Here is a 21679-nt window from a genome sequence, read left to right as displayed (position 1 = left end):
GCAAAATGGAAAGTGATTTTGGGGAACCAGGACAATAAAACCCTGGGAATATACACCCAGTCTAGTTCTGATGAGCTTGGATTAAATTTAAACTGAGCATCTCTGTACTTTTTGTATTATTGTAACCAAATTAGATTTTAAAAGCTAGTCTGAATTTCATATTTACAGTTTTCCCCATGGTAATCTGTTCTCTAGCAACCTGCTGTCTTTCTCTATGGGAAACCTCCATAGGAGGAAGAAACAGAAAAGAAAAAAAATCCCCCCTGAACCCTCCAAAAATCGACATATTTTTCCAACCATCAGTAGTGAGGCAGTCCCCAGGTGAAAAACAACAGCTTAATTCTTCTTCAACTCCAGTTTAGCTTGAAGGCCAGTACTACACCTAAGCAGGAACATATCAGTCCTGAGATCTTATTTTCATCTGTTAATTATCAATATTTTGTAAATGTGAAGCTTTGACAATTTAAGTGTATAACTGTGAGCTGTACTCCCTGACTGCCTTTGCCTTAAATGAGAGTAAGAGACATAATTTAGTCCTCAGTTTTACGTTCAGAAAATATTACATTTTTTTCTCCATTCAAATATTATTTTTCATATAGCTTAAGCACACTTCCATATATTCACATTTAAGCAAAACCCAAAATAACAGAGTCAGTTTTAAGATAAAAAATGATATAAAAATGGGAACAACAAAATTAGAGAGGTCATCCCTTCTCTTGGATTCTTTCCCTCACCACTGCAAAATCAATACAACACTGTAGTACTCACTTCTAAACACTGCCAGCTGCTTGGAGTGATTTTATGATATGACGATTTAATGGATAAGTAAGTACTGAATTATAACACAGCCTAGAAGAACAGAAATTGAATGAACTATCTTCGTGGAGCACCATCAATATCTATTGTTTTGTTGTTAACAGTGCATTCAGGCGTCAAACTCACTAGGCTAACTTGAATTGCATCAGCTGTAGGAAAGAACCATTTGCAGTTGTAAACATGTTTTAATGAGTGCTGTAATATAAAAACATCTTCAAATGCAGGATGATGTAATCAAATATTACAGTAATTGAGACAGCAAATTGGTAGTTATACCGGTGATCTTATTAAAACAACTTCAAATCCAAGTTTGTTTAATTTGGTTAATTTCAGCTCTTATAGCATTAAATTTAACAATGAATAATTATTACTGCACATGAAGTAATTAAAAAAGTTATCTTTGTGAATGTGAAAAATGTATGTGTTATCACATTATATTCAACAACATGTGAAAACAAGAACTGCAGTTAAAAATTATTTCTTACAGAAGTTTAATTTCCTTCATTAATATGGAATAAAACTTTAAAAATCCTAAAGAATCACAAATCAGAATGAAATTTAGAAAAGGAATGCTTTAGAAACCATCAGATATGAATAAAAAAATTAATAAATGAGAGGATTAGCCAATTTTAAAAATGGTGTTGAATGACTGCCCTGAGTTTTCAGGGGATAAAGTTATTAAAATAAAATTCTTCTGTAAATATTTACTTTCTGTTTAACTTTCCAAGTAGTTACATACTTTAATGCTATATTAGAATTACTCACTGCTAATGCTTTTAAGTCTTTGCAAGATGTTGTTTGAATGTTCCTGCCTAAACAATGCCTGTGGCAACCAGCTGAAGCTCGTTCCTGTATATCCAATTTTAGGACACAGTATTGTCAGCATATGAAATATGCCTCACAGATTTTGAAGCATATTAATGTGTTGTACAGAGTTAGGCAAATCTATTTTGAGCAAACCCTACAGGTATTTCTTCTAACAGCAGCCGAGAGTAAGGAGATATTAGCTATGTGAAATGAACTGCAGGCTCAGGTACATTAGTTTCACAGATAAATATACCTTCTGCCATACGTTGACATTTAGCTCAAAGATTTCAAGATAAAAGAAATTTCTTCTTATGAAGAAATCTTATATTAAATTTCTGACATAATTTTGAATTTTGCATCAAATTTCTTGCAATTTGTAGCAATAAAAATAAATTTCCATTTAAAAAATTAAATTACATTAATGGGTGGTGTTTGTAAGGTATGGCTACTGCTAGAATCACCAAAATACAAATGTTTACTATACAAAGTAAAATTTATCATGTGGCTGACAATCCAGCACAAAGAAAAGAAAAATTTCCCTGTCCAAAATCAATGGACTTAAAAACCACAAGCTTATGAAGCTACAGAGGGAAACCAGATTAGATCAGACTTTTTCATGTATATATCCAAAGCATGAACGTTGACATCCATGGGTTCTTTCCATTATTAAATTCCTGTGTCAAATATAATTTTATTGTTACTAATCAAGATGTTTTATTTCTCTGGCTTTTGAATTTCATCTTGTGATGATACAAACCCAATAAATTTTGGAAGATTTTGGGAAAAGAATAGCTTAGTAACTGTTGAGATGTAATATTCATGTCTTAATACAAGGACAGCATTTATTAACATCTTAATCTAAATCTTTACAGTTTCACCACTCAGTGTAGAGGCCCAGAGAAGGTGACTTTAGTCACATTTCCACCCACCCTTAGGCCCCATTATGGTCTGAGAAATGCCCATTACACTTTGGCCTTGAAGAACTGCGCCTGGACTAAGCCTCTCCAGCTTGTCAGAAACACTGTCTATTCCCAGGAAGTAGAAGAGCACCAGTTTTTTAAAGAGCAGCCTTTGAAACTTATTTTTCTTGCCTGAAAAACCCAAGTGAAATAATATTTCTGTTGCTGAACCTTCAAAGAAAGTTATTAACTTGAATTACATCCAGGATAGAATATAACAATGACTAAAACCCCCTGTCTTACGAGCTTATAAACAATGATCTAAAGTAAAACCCTTTTGAGCTCTCAATTATGAGGGGCTTATGAGTAATAAAGCCCACTGCCTAACGACCTTATAAATAGTGGTCCAAAGTGAGATTTTTTTGAGGTCTCTATTTACAGAACATAAGTGGCTAATGTGTTTCAAACACCAATATGTCTGTGAAGCCCACCAACAACTTTTATTAATAACAGACATGACATTTTCATAATAACCAAGGGCTATTGGTACTGGCAGGCTCTGAGGAAGAACAAGTTTTGACTGGAGAAGAGGGGCAATGTGGAGTCAGGGCAACACTTTTCTGTGAGAAAGAACCACAGTGCAGTACAGCTGAGCACAAGAATGAATGGCAGAAAGTGGATATGGACTATAAGGTGAGATTGGGACCACCAAATCTTTGGAAGTTCTCAGACCCATTCAGAAAAACCTAAAAGAAAGGGCTATGCATGATAAATACCTAGAAGAGAAAGTGAGAAATTTGTCTTCAGAGTAAAGACTCTCCACAAAAAATACACAGCCCCAAGCCCAGACATTGCCCCTCAGACCCTGTACATCTTATCAGCCACACTGATGCAGCTGGACTGCTGTTATCACCTGGGCTAACACCGAAATCAGGATGGGCATCCCCTCAACCAGGCTGGCACTGAGACCAGGGTAGGCATCCCCATCATCTGGATTGATGATGAAGTGAGGGGTGGTGTACCCTCTTTGCCTTTTCTTTTTCCTCTTTCTCATCCTCCATGTTACTCTTTTCTTTTCCTTAATTAATTTCTCCCTTTATAATGAACATCTTTAATTTCTGTTTTCCTTTCCATCCTGCCTCTTGATCCAAGACCCCTGCCACATGCTTAATCTCTCTTTTTCCTTTATCCTACACTTTTATCTGAACCCCACTGCCATGTGCCTACATAAAAGGCCAGGGACTAACATACCAATTTTCATGCCAAATGCATAATTTACCAATAATACTCTATGCTTCTTTGCAGACCCTCTAACTTCTGTCATTTTTTTCAACCAAGGAGCATTTTTGAATCTTAAGTGCTTCCTTCCCTTAAGTTTGTTGTTCCCTTAAGTGTTGTTGATCTTCTCCAGAATGCTTTTACATCTTCCTATTTCTGTTTGCAGTTAAGAGCCTTAAAATGATAAGCAAAGTGTTCTTGTTTTTTGTTTTGATTTACCTGAAAGACAGCCAGTGAGTGACAGAAACAGCAAGAGTTTCCATGACAACCACATCCTTGGTCACAAAGGTCCTTCCGTCCCTCTTTGTGCAGTTGTTAGCAACGTTGACGTTTCTTAATTAAAGTTTAGCCTAGTGAGACAAAGACAGATCTCTATTAGGAAAATTAAAAATATCTCTCAATAATATGACAAACAATTCAAGAGACAAAGCTGCTCCTAATGCAATTAAAAGTCTAGTTCCAAAGGCCTCTGTATACACAGGAACAGGTACCCTGACAGATAATCAGAGGAGTCTTGCTACAGTAGTTAACAGTGTTAATAGTTCAAATGTCTGTGGCAGTGCTCTGCATATATGTATAGATATTTATATGGCTATCATCTTAAAACTGTATGTGTCTTGAAGCTTTCAATTTCCAAAAATCCAAGATTGGAAGATGGTACACATATCTTTCACAGCAAACATATCCAAAGCACATAACCTGACAAGTATTCTTATTTTCCTGATAGAAGTATGTTGATTTTTGGTATAAAGTGTTTCAAAAAGCTCATGTGGAAGTGTGGGTTAGGTGAGTAGACAGTGAGGTAGATTGAGACTTGGCTAGAGGGCAGAGATCAGAGTGTTGTGACCACTGGTGCAGAGTCTATTTAGAGCCTGCAGCTTGCAGTGTTCCCCCAGGGATCGGCACTGAGTCCAGTCGTGTTCAACTTGTTAATCAGTGACTCGGGCTGAATGTAGCCCTCAGGAAGTTTGCTGATGAAAAACAACGGGGAGGGGTGGCTGATACCCCAAAGATCTGCACAGCTCTCCAGAAGGGCCTCAACAGGCTGGAGAGATGGATATAGCAGAACTGTCTGAAGGTCAACAAGGGCAAATTCAGGGTCTTGCGCCTGAGGAAGAATAACCCTAGTACAGGCTGGGATCTGAGCTGCTGGAAAGCAGCTCTGCGGAGAAGAACCTGTGGGTCCTGGTGGACAAGAAGCTGTCCATGGGCCAGCAGTGCCCTCGTGGCCAAGAAGGCCAGAGGGATCCTGGGGTGCGTTAGGAGGAGCAGTGCCAGCAGGTCAGGGGAGGTGATCCTGCCCCTCTGCTCTGCCCTGGGGAGGCACATCTGGAGAGCTGTGTCCAGTTCTTAATCCTTAGTACAAGAAAGACAAGCAAGTACTGAAGAGGGTTCAGCTGAAGGCAGTGAAGATGACAAGGAGACTGAAGCATCTCTTACGTGGGGGAAAATTGAGAGAGGTGGTGGAGCACTGGAACAGGCTGCTCAGGGAGATTGTAGAGTCTCCTTCTCTGGAGATGTCCAAGACTCTCCTGGACACAGTCCTGTGCAACCTGTTCCAGGTGAATCTGCTTTGTAAAGGCTTTGAAGTAGATATCTGCATACTTCCCTTTCAGCTCCAGCCATTACATGATTCTTTTCCTGAAAGTAATAATGTTGGTGTATTTAGTATAAACAATTTTTTAAATGTTTTTAGGAAAATCCAGGTGTTTTTACTACTTGTAAACTGGATTGGAATTGATTCCAGTTTCTTCAACTTTACTCAGTGTGTGAAGAATCTACAAATACACTTGAAACAATCAACACTTTTACAGAATATATTATTCCTACTCATCTCCTACTGTTCCCCAGATTTGTGCTTCCTATCTGTCCTATAATATGAACATAAATTTTGGCACACTTCATCTTTGATCACTGTCTTCTTAGCCATCACTTTAACAATGTCAGCCACTTTACCCCATTGGAACTCAAGAGATTTTACATTCAAATGTTTGAGAACAGCCCAAAATATGAGAAGATTCAGCTTGTTTTGTATGGACATGTGTGTATTTCTGCTCTTTGAGTTGAAAAGCAACAAGTTGCAAACGTAAATTTAATTTCCTACATTTCATTATTCATATCTATTCAGGATGATTTTGAGATCCTCTTATTGGAGTCCAAGGAAACTTCAATTAGTAGAGGCTGTGATTTAGAACTACAAGAGCAACGATGTGACATAATTATGGGACAAAGGAGAATTTCCTTTGTGTCTCTATCAAATCCCTTTTGGGGATAATATGACTCCTTCAGATTATAACCAACTTAGTTACATGCCGTATTTGCTACTTCAGGGGTCCCATCTTCTATGTTAGAACCCTCACAGTAAAAGAAGAGAGGCAAAGCTCTACACACTTGCCAAAAATAAAGACATAAATCATAATGTAAGAGTAGTTGCTGCTGGATATTTCTATTTCAACTGCTCTCTGAGCATCTCTAGTTGTAACCAGTTTTGACAGTCTTTCCATCATGTATGGAGGGACACACTGCGTGAGCACAAGATGACATCTCTTTATGTTGCTGATATTTATTCCTGCAACACTATAAAGGCGTAGCTTGTCAGCTTTCATTTTAAACAACACAGCAGATATGCTTTTCCACACAGATAAAAAATACCATTTAGGATTTGTACTTCCTTTCAGGTAACTCAGACCAGGGAAACTTAATACTGGATGTACACACAGGTATAAGAAACCCTGAAAGAGAACACAACAGTCTGGCAGACGTGTTTTTCCGCATAGAGCTTGTAACTCATCTAAACCTCTACAAGAAACTTCCTCAATTAATTATTAATGTCTTCTGCCTTTGTTTTTCACATCAGTGATAATCTGCTTTTCAGTTTGTGCTCCTTTGGTTAGTGAATTATCTCATTCAGCATTCTTTGCTGGCCAGGCCTTTGGGAAATAAGTATTTTCATTAAAATTTAAATTTTTCCCTTATGGCCATTTCTCTTAAAGAGAGTAGAACAGAGATTTCTCCCCCTGACCCCAACTTTATTACTTTTTCTTCTTCATCTTTTCCTCACTTCTTTTCAGTTACTTTTATAACAGAGCAACACAAAAATTTTAACTTGGTGATTTTTCTGTAGCATGAAAAGGGAAAAATATACCAAATTTTCCAGCATTATAGTGTGAGATTGTTGCTGTTTTTATTACTAGGTATTGCTGTGCCTATAGGATTAGACTTAAAATAATAGTAATAAGGGTTGTGATTGGTAGAACAGAAACAGGATGAAGAATAACTGAAGCCTAACAGTGGGAAGATGAAAATAAAAGATGGATTTATGCACGTTTCTCTTCGCATTCTTGAAACAAGATGATTTTAAACTCTCTCAGAAATCTTGAACATAATGACTTTAAACTTTCTGTGGAAAAGATTTTTTCTTTTTTATGAATGTTTCATTGAAGAAAACAGAATCATCACAAGTTGTTTCAAATAAGGAGCCCATAGCTGAATAGTTGTAAAAACTTTTATGTGACAGCCCTATGTAACCTGTACATATCAACATAAAACCTGTTACACAGGAACCTGAAAATGGAAAAGCAGATTGTTATGATAGGGAGAAAATCTAACTTAACTCATGGATGTTGGACACTGGCCTTCCTATTTGGATATTTATTGTATAAGTTGGCTGCGCTCAGTAGAAGAATTGCCAGCAAAACCAGCAAGGCAAAATATGGCCACTGCATAGCTCTTAAAAATCCACTTAGAAATCTTGATTATTGTCACAATGAAAGGATTTTGCATCCCTACGTGGCACTACTCCGGTCCTTTGTTTTCCTCAGGATTTCTGCCAAATTACTATTGCAATTTCTTTTAATTCTGTGTAGTAATTGTAGAAAACTTATTAAAGCAAATTGCTTTGGCTGGTAGTGACAGGGTGGATATTTGCTCAATGGTTCTAATTCTGAGTAGAATTTTTGAATACTGAGAGCATGAGTACTAATTCAGTGTTTTCAACCCTAATGTGCAAAAGGCTTGAACCAGATCCAGTAAAATCGTGGTCTTTCTAAAGGTAACAATAGCATCTACTATCGTTAATGTTTGTTTTCTGGCACTCATGATAAATTTAAATGCAACTGCCAGCATCTGTTCTTTTTTTAATTAAAATACTTATAAAACAAAGCCTTTAGCATAGATACTGTGACACTGATATCAAAGTGCTTTCTTCCATTATCAGTAACTAATTTCCCCTTTCCATCATATGAATATTTATCCATTTACGTGTAGCAGCATGAAAGAGATGATTGCTTAAATCCACATCCTCTCTCAAAGCAGTGGAGCAAATCTTTGTGTTTGTAGTGACTATACTGCTCAGAGGAAAGCTTGTGACTTGTCACAAAAAATAAAAGTTTTCTCTGTATTATTTTTTCCTCTATCAATACATATTAGAGGAAAGCTCAAATTATTTCATTTTCCCTTTCCTTTCAAAAAAGGAACATGCTCATAGGTAATGGAGAAATACCAGTGATAAGCAATTCTGATGCTGCGGATAGACTTGGAAAGCAGGAACTGAAAAGAATTAGAAATTGAGCCATTCCCACCCACACATCCAAATAGAAAAAGAATAGCATATGCTGTGACAAATATACTTGGATTGTTTAGGTAGTATTATTAGGAAATACTTTTCCTCACATTTAACAAGTGGAGGATGTGGGTGTAAGGTGCAATGAAACTGCTAATAATATTCCTTACTTAAGGCGGAGAGCCTGTGAAATCAATAAATGCAACAAGTTAAATATTACTGACTAGGCTGTGTGTAAAAGGCTTGTTATAGTCTTGGAAGAAGACAGAGGTCTACCTGAAGATACAGTTTAAAGTACACTCTACATTTTAAAGCCTTCTGAATTGCACCAAACTCTCTCTGCTTCCCTGCACAAAGTCCTCTGCAATCAGGGCTTGGAAGATATGAATGGAGTTGCTGCAGACAGCATTTCATCCTATCTTCCTTGCTCCCATGAGTATCTGACCTTTAATGCTCAGTCCACAGAGAATTAGAGGCTTTGGGAAACCAAAGACTCAGATATTACAAAGCTCATAATGAACAGAGGAAGTTACTTGGCTTGAATATTTTAAAAAGAGCTTGTCTGTAAAGATCTCCCTAATGAACACTTTCATATAAAGTTAACTATTAGGCCACAGTTATTACAGACAGTGGTTATACAGAATATAAATAACCTCAACTGGCTTCATGGCCCTGCTTGCTTTCAATAAAGGTTGTATTTGTTCAGTCCAAAGACTTTTTGTCAATACTGTTTTTAAATTGGCTTAAATTTAATAAAACCACATTAAGTTAATATTTGATAAAAGTCATTCCATAGATACTTCTACAATGAAATGTCAGTGAAATTTGTTACAGGACAAATGAAAAAGAAATTATATTAAGCTAATGTAAACATCAAGGCACCTTGTAGGATTGTTTATTACCCCAATAGAAGATAATTTATTTTAAGTTTTAGTAATTGTTCAAACTATTGTAAAGAAAATTTAATAAAAATTAAGATTTAACATTTAAATAAAACAATTTCAGAGTTGTTTATGAACATTCAATTTACTACTACTAATATTAAAAGTTTATTCTGCAGTGGAACCTTTCCTTATCAGGTTCCTCTTGGTAAGCAACCAGGACTTTCAACATCTAAATTAATTTTTTATAAGCTTTTTTTTGTGGTTTGTTGCTGTTGTTTTATTCCTGATACTAATAATGTTTTTAAAGACACCAGTCCAGGTCTAGAAAGAAGCAGAGAATGATACTCTAGAATCAAATTGACTCTTTCTGAAATAATGATCAATCATAATTTCTATACTGGTGAATGAACATCTGAACAACCGCTCTAAAAAAACAAACCAAAATATTTGATTACTAGTGCTGAATAAGTATCTCAAAATGACTATTATTTCAAGTGATTCTGAATTATTCAGATGAATCAAACTTGTTTGGAAAGCTATGCACAATTCTCACGCAATAAAAAGTTAATATTGTATTAATATTATATTAAATATTGATTACTTTATAGTATTTGAATATATTTGCACATACATATTTAAAAGAGAGGGTTTGTATATCAGGTGCAGAATGACTCCCTTTCCAACATTTCAACCAGTTGACTGCATTTGCATTGTGTTTACATTACTTTTTTTAACCAAATCAACCATTAATATGTCTAGAGGAGATTTACAAAATCACTTGACCGAGAAGGCTGGTTTATGCTGAATTATTTGAGGGAAAATGTTACTTGCTATAGGAACCAGATCCTCTTTGACATTCTTAGTGCAATTCAGACACAAACTGTCTTGGTGTGTTCAGGCGAAGATGGCAGAAAGAATCCTCAGCTTCTCTGGAGCAGCAATACCGAGGTGCTCTATTTGACAACATTCATTTGAAGAAAGCTTGAAAAAGCTAGAGCGTTGCTCAGGCAGTCAAACGACTCAGGATATACCTTGAGGTATTGGGTGCTGGGAAGTGCTAAAACCATGAACTCCTGTCTAGTTGCAGGCATTGAGGCAGATTCAACATGCTGCTCCCACTACAAGGCATGGTCTTGTTTTCTGGAGAATAAAATACCGGTTGGAAGAGGCCTCTGAGAAGGAAAGGAGTGGAATTAGTTCTCTTGGGGATTTTTCTGTCTCTTTGCCAATCAGACTGACAGCTTCTAAAATTCAGCTCTCATTTCAGAGAAGAAGCAGCTGCTGGGGATGAAGCAGTTTAAAAAGCCTTGCTCTGTCACTTAAGATTGTGAATGCAACACGGATTCACTAGACAGCATGATTTTGAAATTTCATAAAGCCTGGGCTGGAAATAACAAAGATTTTGTTACAAGTAACACAGTTAAGCTGTTTGGTTTCTTTTATGAACTTTATGAATAGTCATTTCTCAAAGTCTCAAAAGCTGTTGTTACATTTTCTTCAATTCTATATATATATATATTTATTTTTTTTAGGTCTGCCAATATTATTCATATCTAATAGGAAAAAATAAAGAAGAATATTATGTATAATTTGATGCTTTGGAAATGAATTATATATATTCCCTTGTTCGTAAATAAAAAAGAATAAAGGAATAGAAAACCTGAAGGAAAATTAATTCAAAGATTTTTGACAGTCATTCTGAAGTGAGATGAACAACCTCATTCTTTTTGCTAATTGTGATGGAAACCTGATTGCAGCAGAAACCTAAACAGCTATCCTAAATTATTCAATTAACTTTCAGATGGCTAAAGCTGAGTGATAGCAGTCTGTACTTCTTTTTTTTCCCAGTGTTTTCCAGTCTGTGTGGAAGTTTCAACTGCATGTGAAAAACTCAACTGGTGATTTAATTCCTAATCTTAGTTGAATTACAATAAAATCACCTGTCATCTATGATAGTCCTTTTTTGCTATTTTGCTTTAATTATTCAGGAAATATGTTTAAGCACTTAATATTAAGTGTAACAGATGCCTCAGAGAAATTGAGAGGTTCAGAGAGAAAGCATAGAATTGTAGGCCATGTTAGTCACCTGCTCTTAATTTGCTCCCTTTGAATTAGATTTGATTATTTGCAATGAAAAGTTACAAGGAAAAAGGCACATCCTTATGCTATTTTTTTCAGGCCCACTTGTTTATTTCCAAATTCCTGTGGGAGGTCATAATATGTGCCAGAGTAATCAAAAGTGGAAATGGTCTTTTCTCTGCCAAGCAAGGGATTAAGGACAATGAGAGGACCAGCAAGACACTGCTGCTATTTTGTCTCTCAGCTGCACTTGGTAGAGCTACCTCTGCTATGTAAAGAGCAGCTCATCTTGGCCTCTCTTCTGCAGCAGCCAACTACTGCCAAGAGCGAAGATGACTGCAGTTAAACAAATATCCTTAACTGCCACTGCATCTAGTACATCAGCCAGCATAAACAGACCTAGCTTGAGCCTTCCACTTAATACAACTGCCAGACTAATGATATTATGCATTTTAATAGCACATACCAGGATCCTTACTCATTTCTCTACAAGGTTAAACCCCTGAAGATTGTGTGTACTGCTCGGAGGTAGTGGCCACAATCTCTCCATGGATCTCTAAGTTCAACTCACCTCTGTGCTCTCTTCCAGAGAAATCAGCTGTAGGATAACAGTATATTGTACACCTGGGTGCTCAATACTATGTATATAAAGGATCAGTAAATTTTCTGTACCCAGCTGTGAGATTCTGTGCACTTTAAAAGGAAGAGGCAAGGCAGGGTCCTGTAGGTGTGTTAAGGAAAAGTAGATCTTTCAATGCTCTGCTTGCCTCCTACTTTTGGGCTTTATGTGATGCTGTCAGGCTGTCAGAAGGACACTTGTCTGAAAAGGATGTAGGCTACATGTACAGTGTTTCACGTGTAGAGGGGATGGGAGACACAGAGAGCTTTGTGTGCAAAACGAGTGTGCATGGACAATCTGTCAGTGCATATGTGGTACAAATCTGCCTCAATGACAATCCACAAATTAGGAAAATGACAGTTCTATTGAAAGAAACTTATCTTGACGTTATTCTTGAGTTCTGAGTTACTACTTGTGTAGTCACTGTTGCAGATTTCACACTAGTTCAGCACCTATGTTTAGGTAACAACACTATTTGTAGTCAACTATTTTATTTTATTGTGATATTTAATGATATTACTGAAAAGTTCCATCTAATCACATAATCATAGAATTACAGAATCATTTAGGTTGGAAATCATTTTAGTTCCCAGAGAAGTTGTCGATGCTCCATCCCTGGAAATGTTCAAGGCCAGGTTAGATGGCTTTGTGAGGAACCGGGTGAAGTGAAAATTTCATGGTTGGAAATCTTTAAGGTCTCTTCCAACCCAAACCTTTCTGTGACTCTGTGATTCCATGAAAAGGCCTTCAAGTTCATTGAATCCAACCATAAAACTAACACTGCCATTACATCTTCAATTCACGGCAGGCCAGACATTTCCTAATCTTAGGAGACAGGAGTCACTTTAGACACTTTGGAAACAGGTCTTAACACTAAGTGTATTTTAAAAACACTGAGTATGTTTTTAAATAATAAGTCTCATTCAATTCAATTTATTCAGATAAAGAAAAATAAACAAAAATACTATTTGTTTCACCTAAATTGTTGCAACACGCTGTCTCATTACCATTAATAGTTCCCACATCTCACAACAAAGGGTTTAATATACAATAAAAAGACATTATGTTTGTAACTTAGATGTTAGAAGAAGAGATAAACATGCAGAATTTGAAAATGAATATGTAAAACCAAAATCAATTAGGAAAAGACACCTAAAACATTCAGCTGTTGTTCTGTAATAATTGTGGTGGTTTAAATGTCAATAATTTTGTTCTTAGCTATTTTCTACTTAGAACAGTGCAATGCATTTTTTAACTGGCATACTGAAGAATATTAATGATGCAACAAATTCCTTGGTACTACAGAGATGTATCTGGATTTTTTTACGAGCATATTTAATTGCGCGTTTCTTAAGTTTCTAATTACAACCAGTACTAAAAGTGTCTAGAAGCTTAAGGATGCATTTTTATATTTAAACATACTTCATTATTATTACTTATATGGCAGATAGTTCACTAAGATATAATGATAGGATATTAAAGTGGATTAGAAATCTCATTATTAGAACATAAGTTTGTCTGACTAGAAAGAAAGAAAGAAAAAAAAATAAAGTACTCTATGTGGAATAAGCACCTCTTAATTTTCTTTCACAAATCTCATTTTATTACGAGCGAAATGTCAGAGACGTAAAGACATAACTGCTGGCATGATCCCATCAGAGGGGTTTCTATCTGTTATCATATGGTATTCAACATTATTTTTTCACAGATTTTAAGTAAAGCCAGCAAAGTTTACTAATGGCTCAAATTTAAACCAAATATATTTTAGCCTATCTAGAGGTGGATTGTTTATTTTTAAATATTAAGATATGTCTGCAGACAAATAACATTTCTTCTTGTATTTTAACTCAGCATTAGGGCAGATACCAATTATGAAATTGTGCTGTCGGATTACCCCTCTAAGGGCAGTCACACACTTCATGTTTTCAGTGGCAAATTGAATTTGACATTTAATTTGAAGCCCAGGATACCATAATGTAAAACCTTCTCCAGTATTAGTGATAAAGCATGAGGGCATACATCCTGTCTGGCTCTTTAAAATAGTCCTCTCTATGCAATTATTACCTTCATTATTTTCCATGGAGATTATTTTCCTGATATTTAAATGAAAATCCCAGTGAATATTTAGAATCACAATAGCTCGCAACTAGAGCATTCCAAGTTTCTTCATAGATTCAAATAAGTGATCTAATATAACATCTACCCATACACACTGTTCAGACACCTTGTAATTTCTGAGTTTAGAAACAATTAGAGGAAACCTTAGCATAGCTCTTAGTAGGTGGTGGTGCCAAAATTCATCACTTGTTTATCCTTCAGAAGATAATTTAATTTAACTTTGCAAGAAAGTGTGCTAATAGTGGTTGCAAGCCCTTATTGGTGGAAGATTAATTTCTTACAGAGATTTCTGTGTAAGTTGGCAGCTCTTCCTTTAATACATTTTAGAGTATTGAAATGTAATATTTTCAGGAAGCAGCCAGAATTTTTCCTTCCTTGACAGAATAGACAGTTTTAGGATCAAAAATTAAGAATGTCATATTCTGAAAGTCCAAAGGCTGGTTTGGTGCACATGCAAGTGGAATTTAGTCAGAATTTCTGGGTTAACCATCACCTTAGAGGTTACGATTACATATTTAAAGAAACCCCCATATCAATAATCACACAAACACAATGAAAACAAGCACATCCACCTTCAAAAGCAAACAAACAAGTGAACAAAATTAAACCAAACCAAAATCCCTTAGGAAAGTTCCTTTTCCCTCTAAGTTTCTGTATTGCAACAGCCATGAATTAAGCTGTGAAATACATATCAGTTCAGAATCAGGCCCAGAGGCTCCAGCCATAGAGTGCTATGTAACAAATATCAGATCTCTGTGCTATTCAATATTTGTACACATATATAATAATTTCTGGTTAATTCTCCCACACAACACATTCATCATAATGTTAAATTTACATAAACTGGCACTACCTGATCTGCATTAAAATCAGCAATGATCTAGTCATTTCCCACTTTCCCCACCATTTCTACATTCTGTGTCAATTGGATTAAGTGTTTCAGTATAATATTTTTTGTTGTTATGCTGAAATAGAATTTACTGTCATGAAGATGAACTGCTTTAGCACTCATTACAGAGTACTAATATCTCCCTAATTATTTCAAGAAGTGGTCAGGGTTCTGTCAGGAGATGTGGAAGTTTATGTCCTGAGGTTTTTGTTTGTTTGTTTGTTTGTTTGTTTGTTTTTCTTTCTTTCTTTCTTTCTGTCTTTCTTTCTGTCTTTCTTTCTTTCTTTCTTTCTTTCTTTCTTTCTTTCTTTCTTTCTTTCTTTCTTTCTTTCTTTCTTTCTTTGGGGTTTATTTCTGAAATGATTTCTTAAAAGTTTTTCTGGGGAGAGAACACCCTCTTTAATTAAAAGAAGTCATGAAGCTCTTACTGGTTTCCAGAGAGCAATGTCATTGATTGTGTTGACAGCACCTATTTCCATTAATCTTGAGGTGTTTTTCATTCTATAAGAACATGTCTTGCAAAAAACTTGGCGTTTTACTTTAGCTCAGGAGTTCCAATTGCTGGAATGGAAATTGTAGGATGTAGGTTGTGTCCGCTGACAGACGAGAATTTCTTTTAAAATTTTTTCTTTATTCTCATTTATGAAGAAAAAGTACTTAGAATTTACAAGTAAGAAAACAAACGATACACAGCTTAAAGTTTACAGTGTGGCACTTTCCTTGCTGTAGAAGATGCTTCACTTTGGTAAATTTATATTGTCTATGAAACAAGATCTAAGAACATCAGTTCAGCAAAATGCAGAGAGGTATAGTGAAGAAATGTTTATGTACCTTGTGCTGTTAGTGTGCTGAAACTCTGCCAGTGCATCATGCAAAAATACAAGCCCGAGGCTAGTGATACATGCTGGACAAGTGCTGACAAATCCTAATAATTACCCAGAGAAGGCTCTGTCAGGACAGAGTTTTCACTCACTTGTTTGGCAGGGAGTGAAGTGTCAGGCCCATCACTGCACATACTTAAGATGATTTTTTTGTGGAATGATGCCTGCCTTTATTAAAAGTTCAGCTGTTCCCTTCCAAGAGACAGGAACCCCTTGGCACAGGCCTGATTAGTGCTTATAAGGGAACCAAGGTGGAATTGAGATAGGAATTGTAAGTATGCTTCCCTTCCCTCCCTGATAATTAGTTGGAATCATAAGTGTTTTACAATTCAACTTCTAACCTCTGCTGCCAAAAAAGAATAGCAGGATGGCTAATAGATAAAGTGCCACTTATATCTGAAAATGACTGCTGCTCAGGATGCCTTGTCACCTTCCTGCTCTTCCCTACAGGATTCACACACAGCAGCAAAGAAAAAGAAGACACCAAAAGGACACAGGCTTAGAAAAATAAGCTCTTAAAATTAGTCTGATGAAACCTTTTGTTAAATGTGATGTTATTTTGTATTCTTCTTATCTTGAGTGTTCCCTTAGACTCTAATTATAATATTTTATCCATAAAATTAACATGATTTATCTATGCAACTCAGTACTGTGACAGGCCCCATCTAAAAAAAAAACAAAAACAAAAACAAAAAAAAAAAAAACAAAAACAAACCCAAAAAAAAAAACAAAAAAAAAAAAAAAAACCACACACAAAAAAAACCGCCCCACAAAACTACAACAATCTGAGCAACTGGAAAGAGAAAAAAAAACCCAGCATGTTTATTTCTTTTCTTTCCACTATCCGCATTATGTCAGAATATATTAAAATTATTCAAAATAAAATAATGATGATGCCATTAAGTATAACTCTGTAGATTATTACTGAAAATGGAGAGGCAAGTACTGTTTGTGTTTTGAATGTTACGTGCAAATAGTGTATTATTTTAGCTTTTGTATTTCTATTTATATGAAACCTTGTCCCCATATAGTAACCTACTATAGGATGAAACTTTATATTAATTACAACAATCAATAAATTAATTCATTAAATATTATGATTAAATTAATAAATCGGATTTTAAACTAAACTAATTAAAAAAAAAAAATAACCAGACTTAATCAAGGACAAAGGGACTTTAGAAATTTGATAATTCTTCATAGATAATTATACAGGAAAGCAGTCACGTATTACCTTGGCCTAATTCCAGTAAACTTAAAGACAGTCTCTAATTGTAGATTCATCAATTCAGCACTGAAAATATATAGAAAAATATAATCTCCCACCTAAGGAAAATCCAAAACTAAAACACATGATTGAATACTAACCAAAACGTGGGAAATATCTTACTTATATCACTATTTTAAATTTCCAGTAAAAAAGTCTCATAAGACATCCAGCAGAAAAATCTCTAATTTGAAAATATTGGCATTAGTTTTACCACTTCTACTAGTTTTACACCTTGTTAGAAGTTCATAAAAATTAACTTGAAGAAGAGCAATTAAAAATAACTTTGGTTTCAACTTCTTTATTATGTGAGTGAATCTCTTCTGACAATTTATTCTCTAAGCAGAAAGACATTAAGAAATCCAACTATGCTACAGTCATTCCAAGGTCTTATAATGTTTATGGAGGGATAAAAAGAGAAAATTAGTTAGTACAAATATTAAAGCTGCAAGTGGATATTATCATCTGTTTTGATCTTATCTTCAAAAGATATAGGCTGGAAAATATTTCCTGATCCATCAAAAACTCATGACCTTCAGAAAAGGATGTACTGATATTGTGAGGAAATAAATTATTATAAAATTAATCCATTTAGCAAAATTACTTATTTCCTCACTTAATTCCTTGTTCCCAAAAAAACTGATGTGATGGGGGGTGTTGGATAAGCAAGAGATGGCAGCAGCTGATGAGAAACTTAGAGACTGATATCTCCTTGAGAAGGGAGAAGATGGATGTTCCTTCACATCCATCCACTTTATGTCTCAAAATGTAGATTGTTATGTTTCATGGGGGAGTAGATTATTATGTTTCGTGGAGGACAGAGGGAAGGAATCTCACCCTTCTCTTAGTGATTTGAGGATTTGCTAAACATATAAGTGCCACAGTTTTAAGGAAGATCACTTTCAGAGTTGCAGAGGAAGTGGGGGATAAGGAAAACAAAACAAATCTATGATCTCAGTTTGGTGAAGGGGGGAACATTATGAAGGAAAACCAATCTAAGGACATGAGAAGAGGCAATGTACTTTTTTTTAATCATAAGCTTCAGGTTTGATCTAGCTGGCTGGATTTCATTCTTTTTTATTTTAATTTACCAGTCTCTTCAACTGTTCTCTTACAATGTAAATTTTATGTGACCATCAGTGACTGAGATGAATGATTAAAGTCAGATCATGACATTCTGCCCCCAAGTATTTTCTGTTTTCATAGAACAAGCAGATTAAATATTACAAGACAGATATAAATCCAAAAATAAATCTGCTGTGTCTCCTATTCCAATGCACCCTTCTGTAGCCTGTCTTACCCCCAGCTGTCCTTGTTTGTTGGCCTCTATAGGCAAATCTTTGCCCTTGACTATTTGCATGTGATATACTAGAAAGTTATTGCATTATTTGTTGCCTCACCTTTTACAAGATCTGCTTTTTTCCCTTCCACAAAGAAAGCATAAAATTTGGAGAAATCCATCAGATTTATAAGGTAGTGTCACAATAAATGTGACTATGTCCCATTTTTTACAGCTTGGTATTTACAGAGTAGTTTAAAATCATTGAGAATAAATTAAGGAAATACAAAGACCACAAGGGATTTTTGGCACCGTCTTCTCTCTCCTAGAGGCATTGCAATGTTCATCCCATTCCTCTGCCCGCCCCTTCTCCTGAAGATAAAATCAATGGCTCTTTCACCCTCCACCATTATTTAGCCATTTGATTTTCCTGATTCAAGAGCCTTTAGGTCCAGTTTTGTTTCTGAGATTGTTATGTAGGGTCACAACAGTCCCAGCTGGCTTGGTCTGAGCCAGTTAGAAGGAACAAGACATGTACATGCAGATGTACGTGAATGTAGGTGTGTATATATAGCCATTAATTTAAATCTTTGTCTTACACACTGACAAATTTAACTTGGCAAGACTCTTATTAAACCTAAACACTTCAATTTAATGTACGGATGCCCATCCATATAATATAGTCTATATAAAATTAGTTTTTTCTATAGTGTTAAAAAAATGGGGCTTTTTGTTTGGTTTTTAGTTTAACCTAAACAATAAAGATAACAAAACTCATTTGTTTTTCTTTGTTGGTTTTTAGTTTTTTTTCAAAATTATACGGCTTTTATGGATAATAAAGTTGCTGGTATTACTTTTTGTTGGCAAATCAAGAATAGTTTTGAGAGTTAAATGTCATTTTAAAATTAAAAATATTATTTAATTTTTAAAAATTCTATGACAAAAAGATTTTCTGGAAATTACTGTTGTAAAAAGAATTGCTGATATTCTTGCAACACATGTTGCAATGAAATGCAACACATTCTACTTACAATCCAGAACAGAAAAAAATGTTTATTGAAGAATAAATATGCAAATAAAAATATTTGTTTTCCCCTGTGCTCAGCTACTCAAATATTTTACTTTTTTACATAAACAAACAAAGACAAACTTATCACATGGATAAGTAAACTTAAAGTATTGGAAAGATTAAACCAAGCTTGGAAATAAATGATGTATTTGAGCATTTAGATTTAAATCAGTGCTTTGGAATTACAAAGTAAACTGCAGAAAGTATGGAACAACGATCATAAGAAGCAAGAAAACAAGAAATGTGTGGATATAAAAGAAAGCACTTAAAATGTTTAAAATATTTTAAAGCACTTTAAACTACTTGACTTTGGCTGTCATGTCTTTCATAGAGGTTCAACGGGGCAGTGCTGACCTTCTGCTAAGTAAATTCTGTCTACCTGTTCAGCCTTTGTGAAAATTAATGAGACAGAATGAGTTAAAGAGATTATATCATTCATCTTGCTTTTTCAGGAACCATTTTTGATTACAAAAGACAGTCCATACAAAATCCCTGGACATATTTATCATTCTGTGTGTGCATCCTATGACAGCTGTAAACCTGTTATCACTAACATTCAAACAGTATTTTTATTTTCCATCCTCACTGCAATGTAGAGATATTTTTATGATATTCATCAATATTACCAGTCTTGTTTTTCCACTTTAAAAATAAAGACATCTGTTCAAGCACAGATTTTTCTCTTAGCCTATGTTTTTTCTGTTGGAGTTGCTGGGAGCAGAGGTGAGCTAGAAAAAAGATCTGTTTAATAATAAATTAAGTGACCTGCAGATAGAGAAATTAAACTCGCACAAAACCCTGACACATATTCTTAGGACCATTCTTCAGCTAGTACAAACTTGTGTGTGCAAATATAAATTTCTTCCTTTTAAAATAAAATATTGGGTAAGCTTGGTCACTTGCTGAGAAATGATTCTAACATAATTCAAGTAAAGCCGCCCATATAAAGTCTCCCCAAAGCAATATAAAGTAATTTAAACTGACTTGTGTAAAAGTCAACTTAATTAACTCAGTAAAATGTAAAATGCAGCTCTAATAATTAGTGAAATCAAGGACATATAAAGTCTATATTTAATCGGTGACTATGTGAGCATTTGTCCACATCATGGTCAGGTTTCTTGATCAGTGTGATGATCATCAGAATTTTGAATGTTCTTATTCATACTCACATTATTACCATTTAAATTTTCAGGATGTTTAACCTTTCCAGAGGCTGAACTGTGTTTGCTCTTTCTATAATAAAACATGAAGAGACTGTAACTACTTAGTGTACTTCTAATTAATTATTTCTTCCTTAGGTTTTAGGCTTTCTTTGATTCCTCCTAAAAAAGTGACTATAAAATTACTGGAGATGTTATAAACAAGGGTTAAAACAAGGTGTTCTAAATAAAATAAAATATGGCCTAAATAACTTCATTAATTAATCCAAGTCCCTATAAAAATCACACAAAGATTCTTGTTTAGTAGGAATAAAAAAAAAAAGGAAAAAAAAATTTAAAAAGATGACTGCATAGATGAAACATGTTATTGGATCCCAGCTCCAAAACTGCTCTTTCTTACACATCAGATAATTTATTTAGTCATGACTTAACTGTCATCATAATCTTGAAGAACATATTGCATTTATTATCTTCACTAACACCCAGTCATGACAAACTGCTATTAAGACATGTTTAAAAGTATGTGAGGTTGAGATACAGGAACTAATTTTTTAAACAATCACAGCCACCCACTCACATCACCACATCTGACTATATTTTCTATTAAGAATATCAGGTACTTTCTTTTTATTGGGTCAAAACAAACTCTTGCTTAAAAATGGCCCAGACAAAAAAAAAAAAAAAAAAAAAAAAAAAAAAAAAAAAGGAAGTTATTTTTATTTTCTAGAATATATTTTTCCTTAGGCAGGTTGCTAAATTTCCCACTTCCTTCCTACAAATTGTAAGATTTTATCAATTTTATCAAATATTCAAGCTTTACTTTTGCTCTCAGTAGGGACAGTTATAGACAAGCAAAAAGCCTTACTGTTTTACTGGCTACTCTGACCAGATCTTCTCATGTTTTACCAGAAACAGGGCATGTCACCTTTGTTATCTATAATTATGTTATCTAATTTGGGCACCTCCCCTTTGTTATCTATAATAAACTCTTTCTTACCTCTTTGAAAATTGATACAGATATACAAACTCTTCCTTTGAAAAGCATTTCATAAGCCATGTGCACAAACATGATC

General features: G+C 34.9%; 1 protein-coding gene across 4 annotated transcripts in view; it reads right to left on the bottom strand.

Annotated features, from left to right (window-relative positions):
- The window catches only part of CNTN5 (contactin 5), a 611680-nt gene that overhangs the window by 309642 nt on the left and 280359 nt on the right, over nucleotides 1–21679 (bottom strand). For all 4 annotated transcript variants that reach the window (XM_040056169.1, XM_040056168.1, XM_040056171.2 and 1 more), the window contains exon 3: nucleotides 4020–4150. In XM_040056169.1, the coding sequence (XP_039912103.1) occupies nucleotides 4020–4074 (55 nt within the window). In that variant the 5' untranslated portion in view covers nucleotides 4075–4150. The remainder of the gene's footprint in view (nucleotides 1–4019; nucleotides 4151–21679) is intronic.

Source organism: Hirundo rustica, chromosome 2 (assembly GCF_015227805.2).
Source record: "Hirundo rustica isolate bHirRus1 chromosome 2, bHirRus1.pri.v3, whole genome shotgun sequence".
Taxonomy (NCBI): Eukaryota; Metazoa; Chordata; class Aves; order Passeriformes; family Hirundinidae; genus Hirundo; species Hirundo rustica.
Note: the sequence above shows the minus strand (reverse complement) of the source record. Positions and strands in the feature narration are given on the sequence as shown.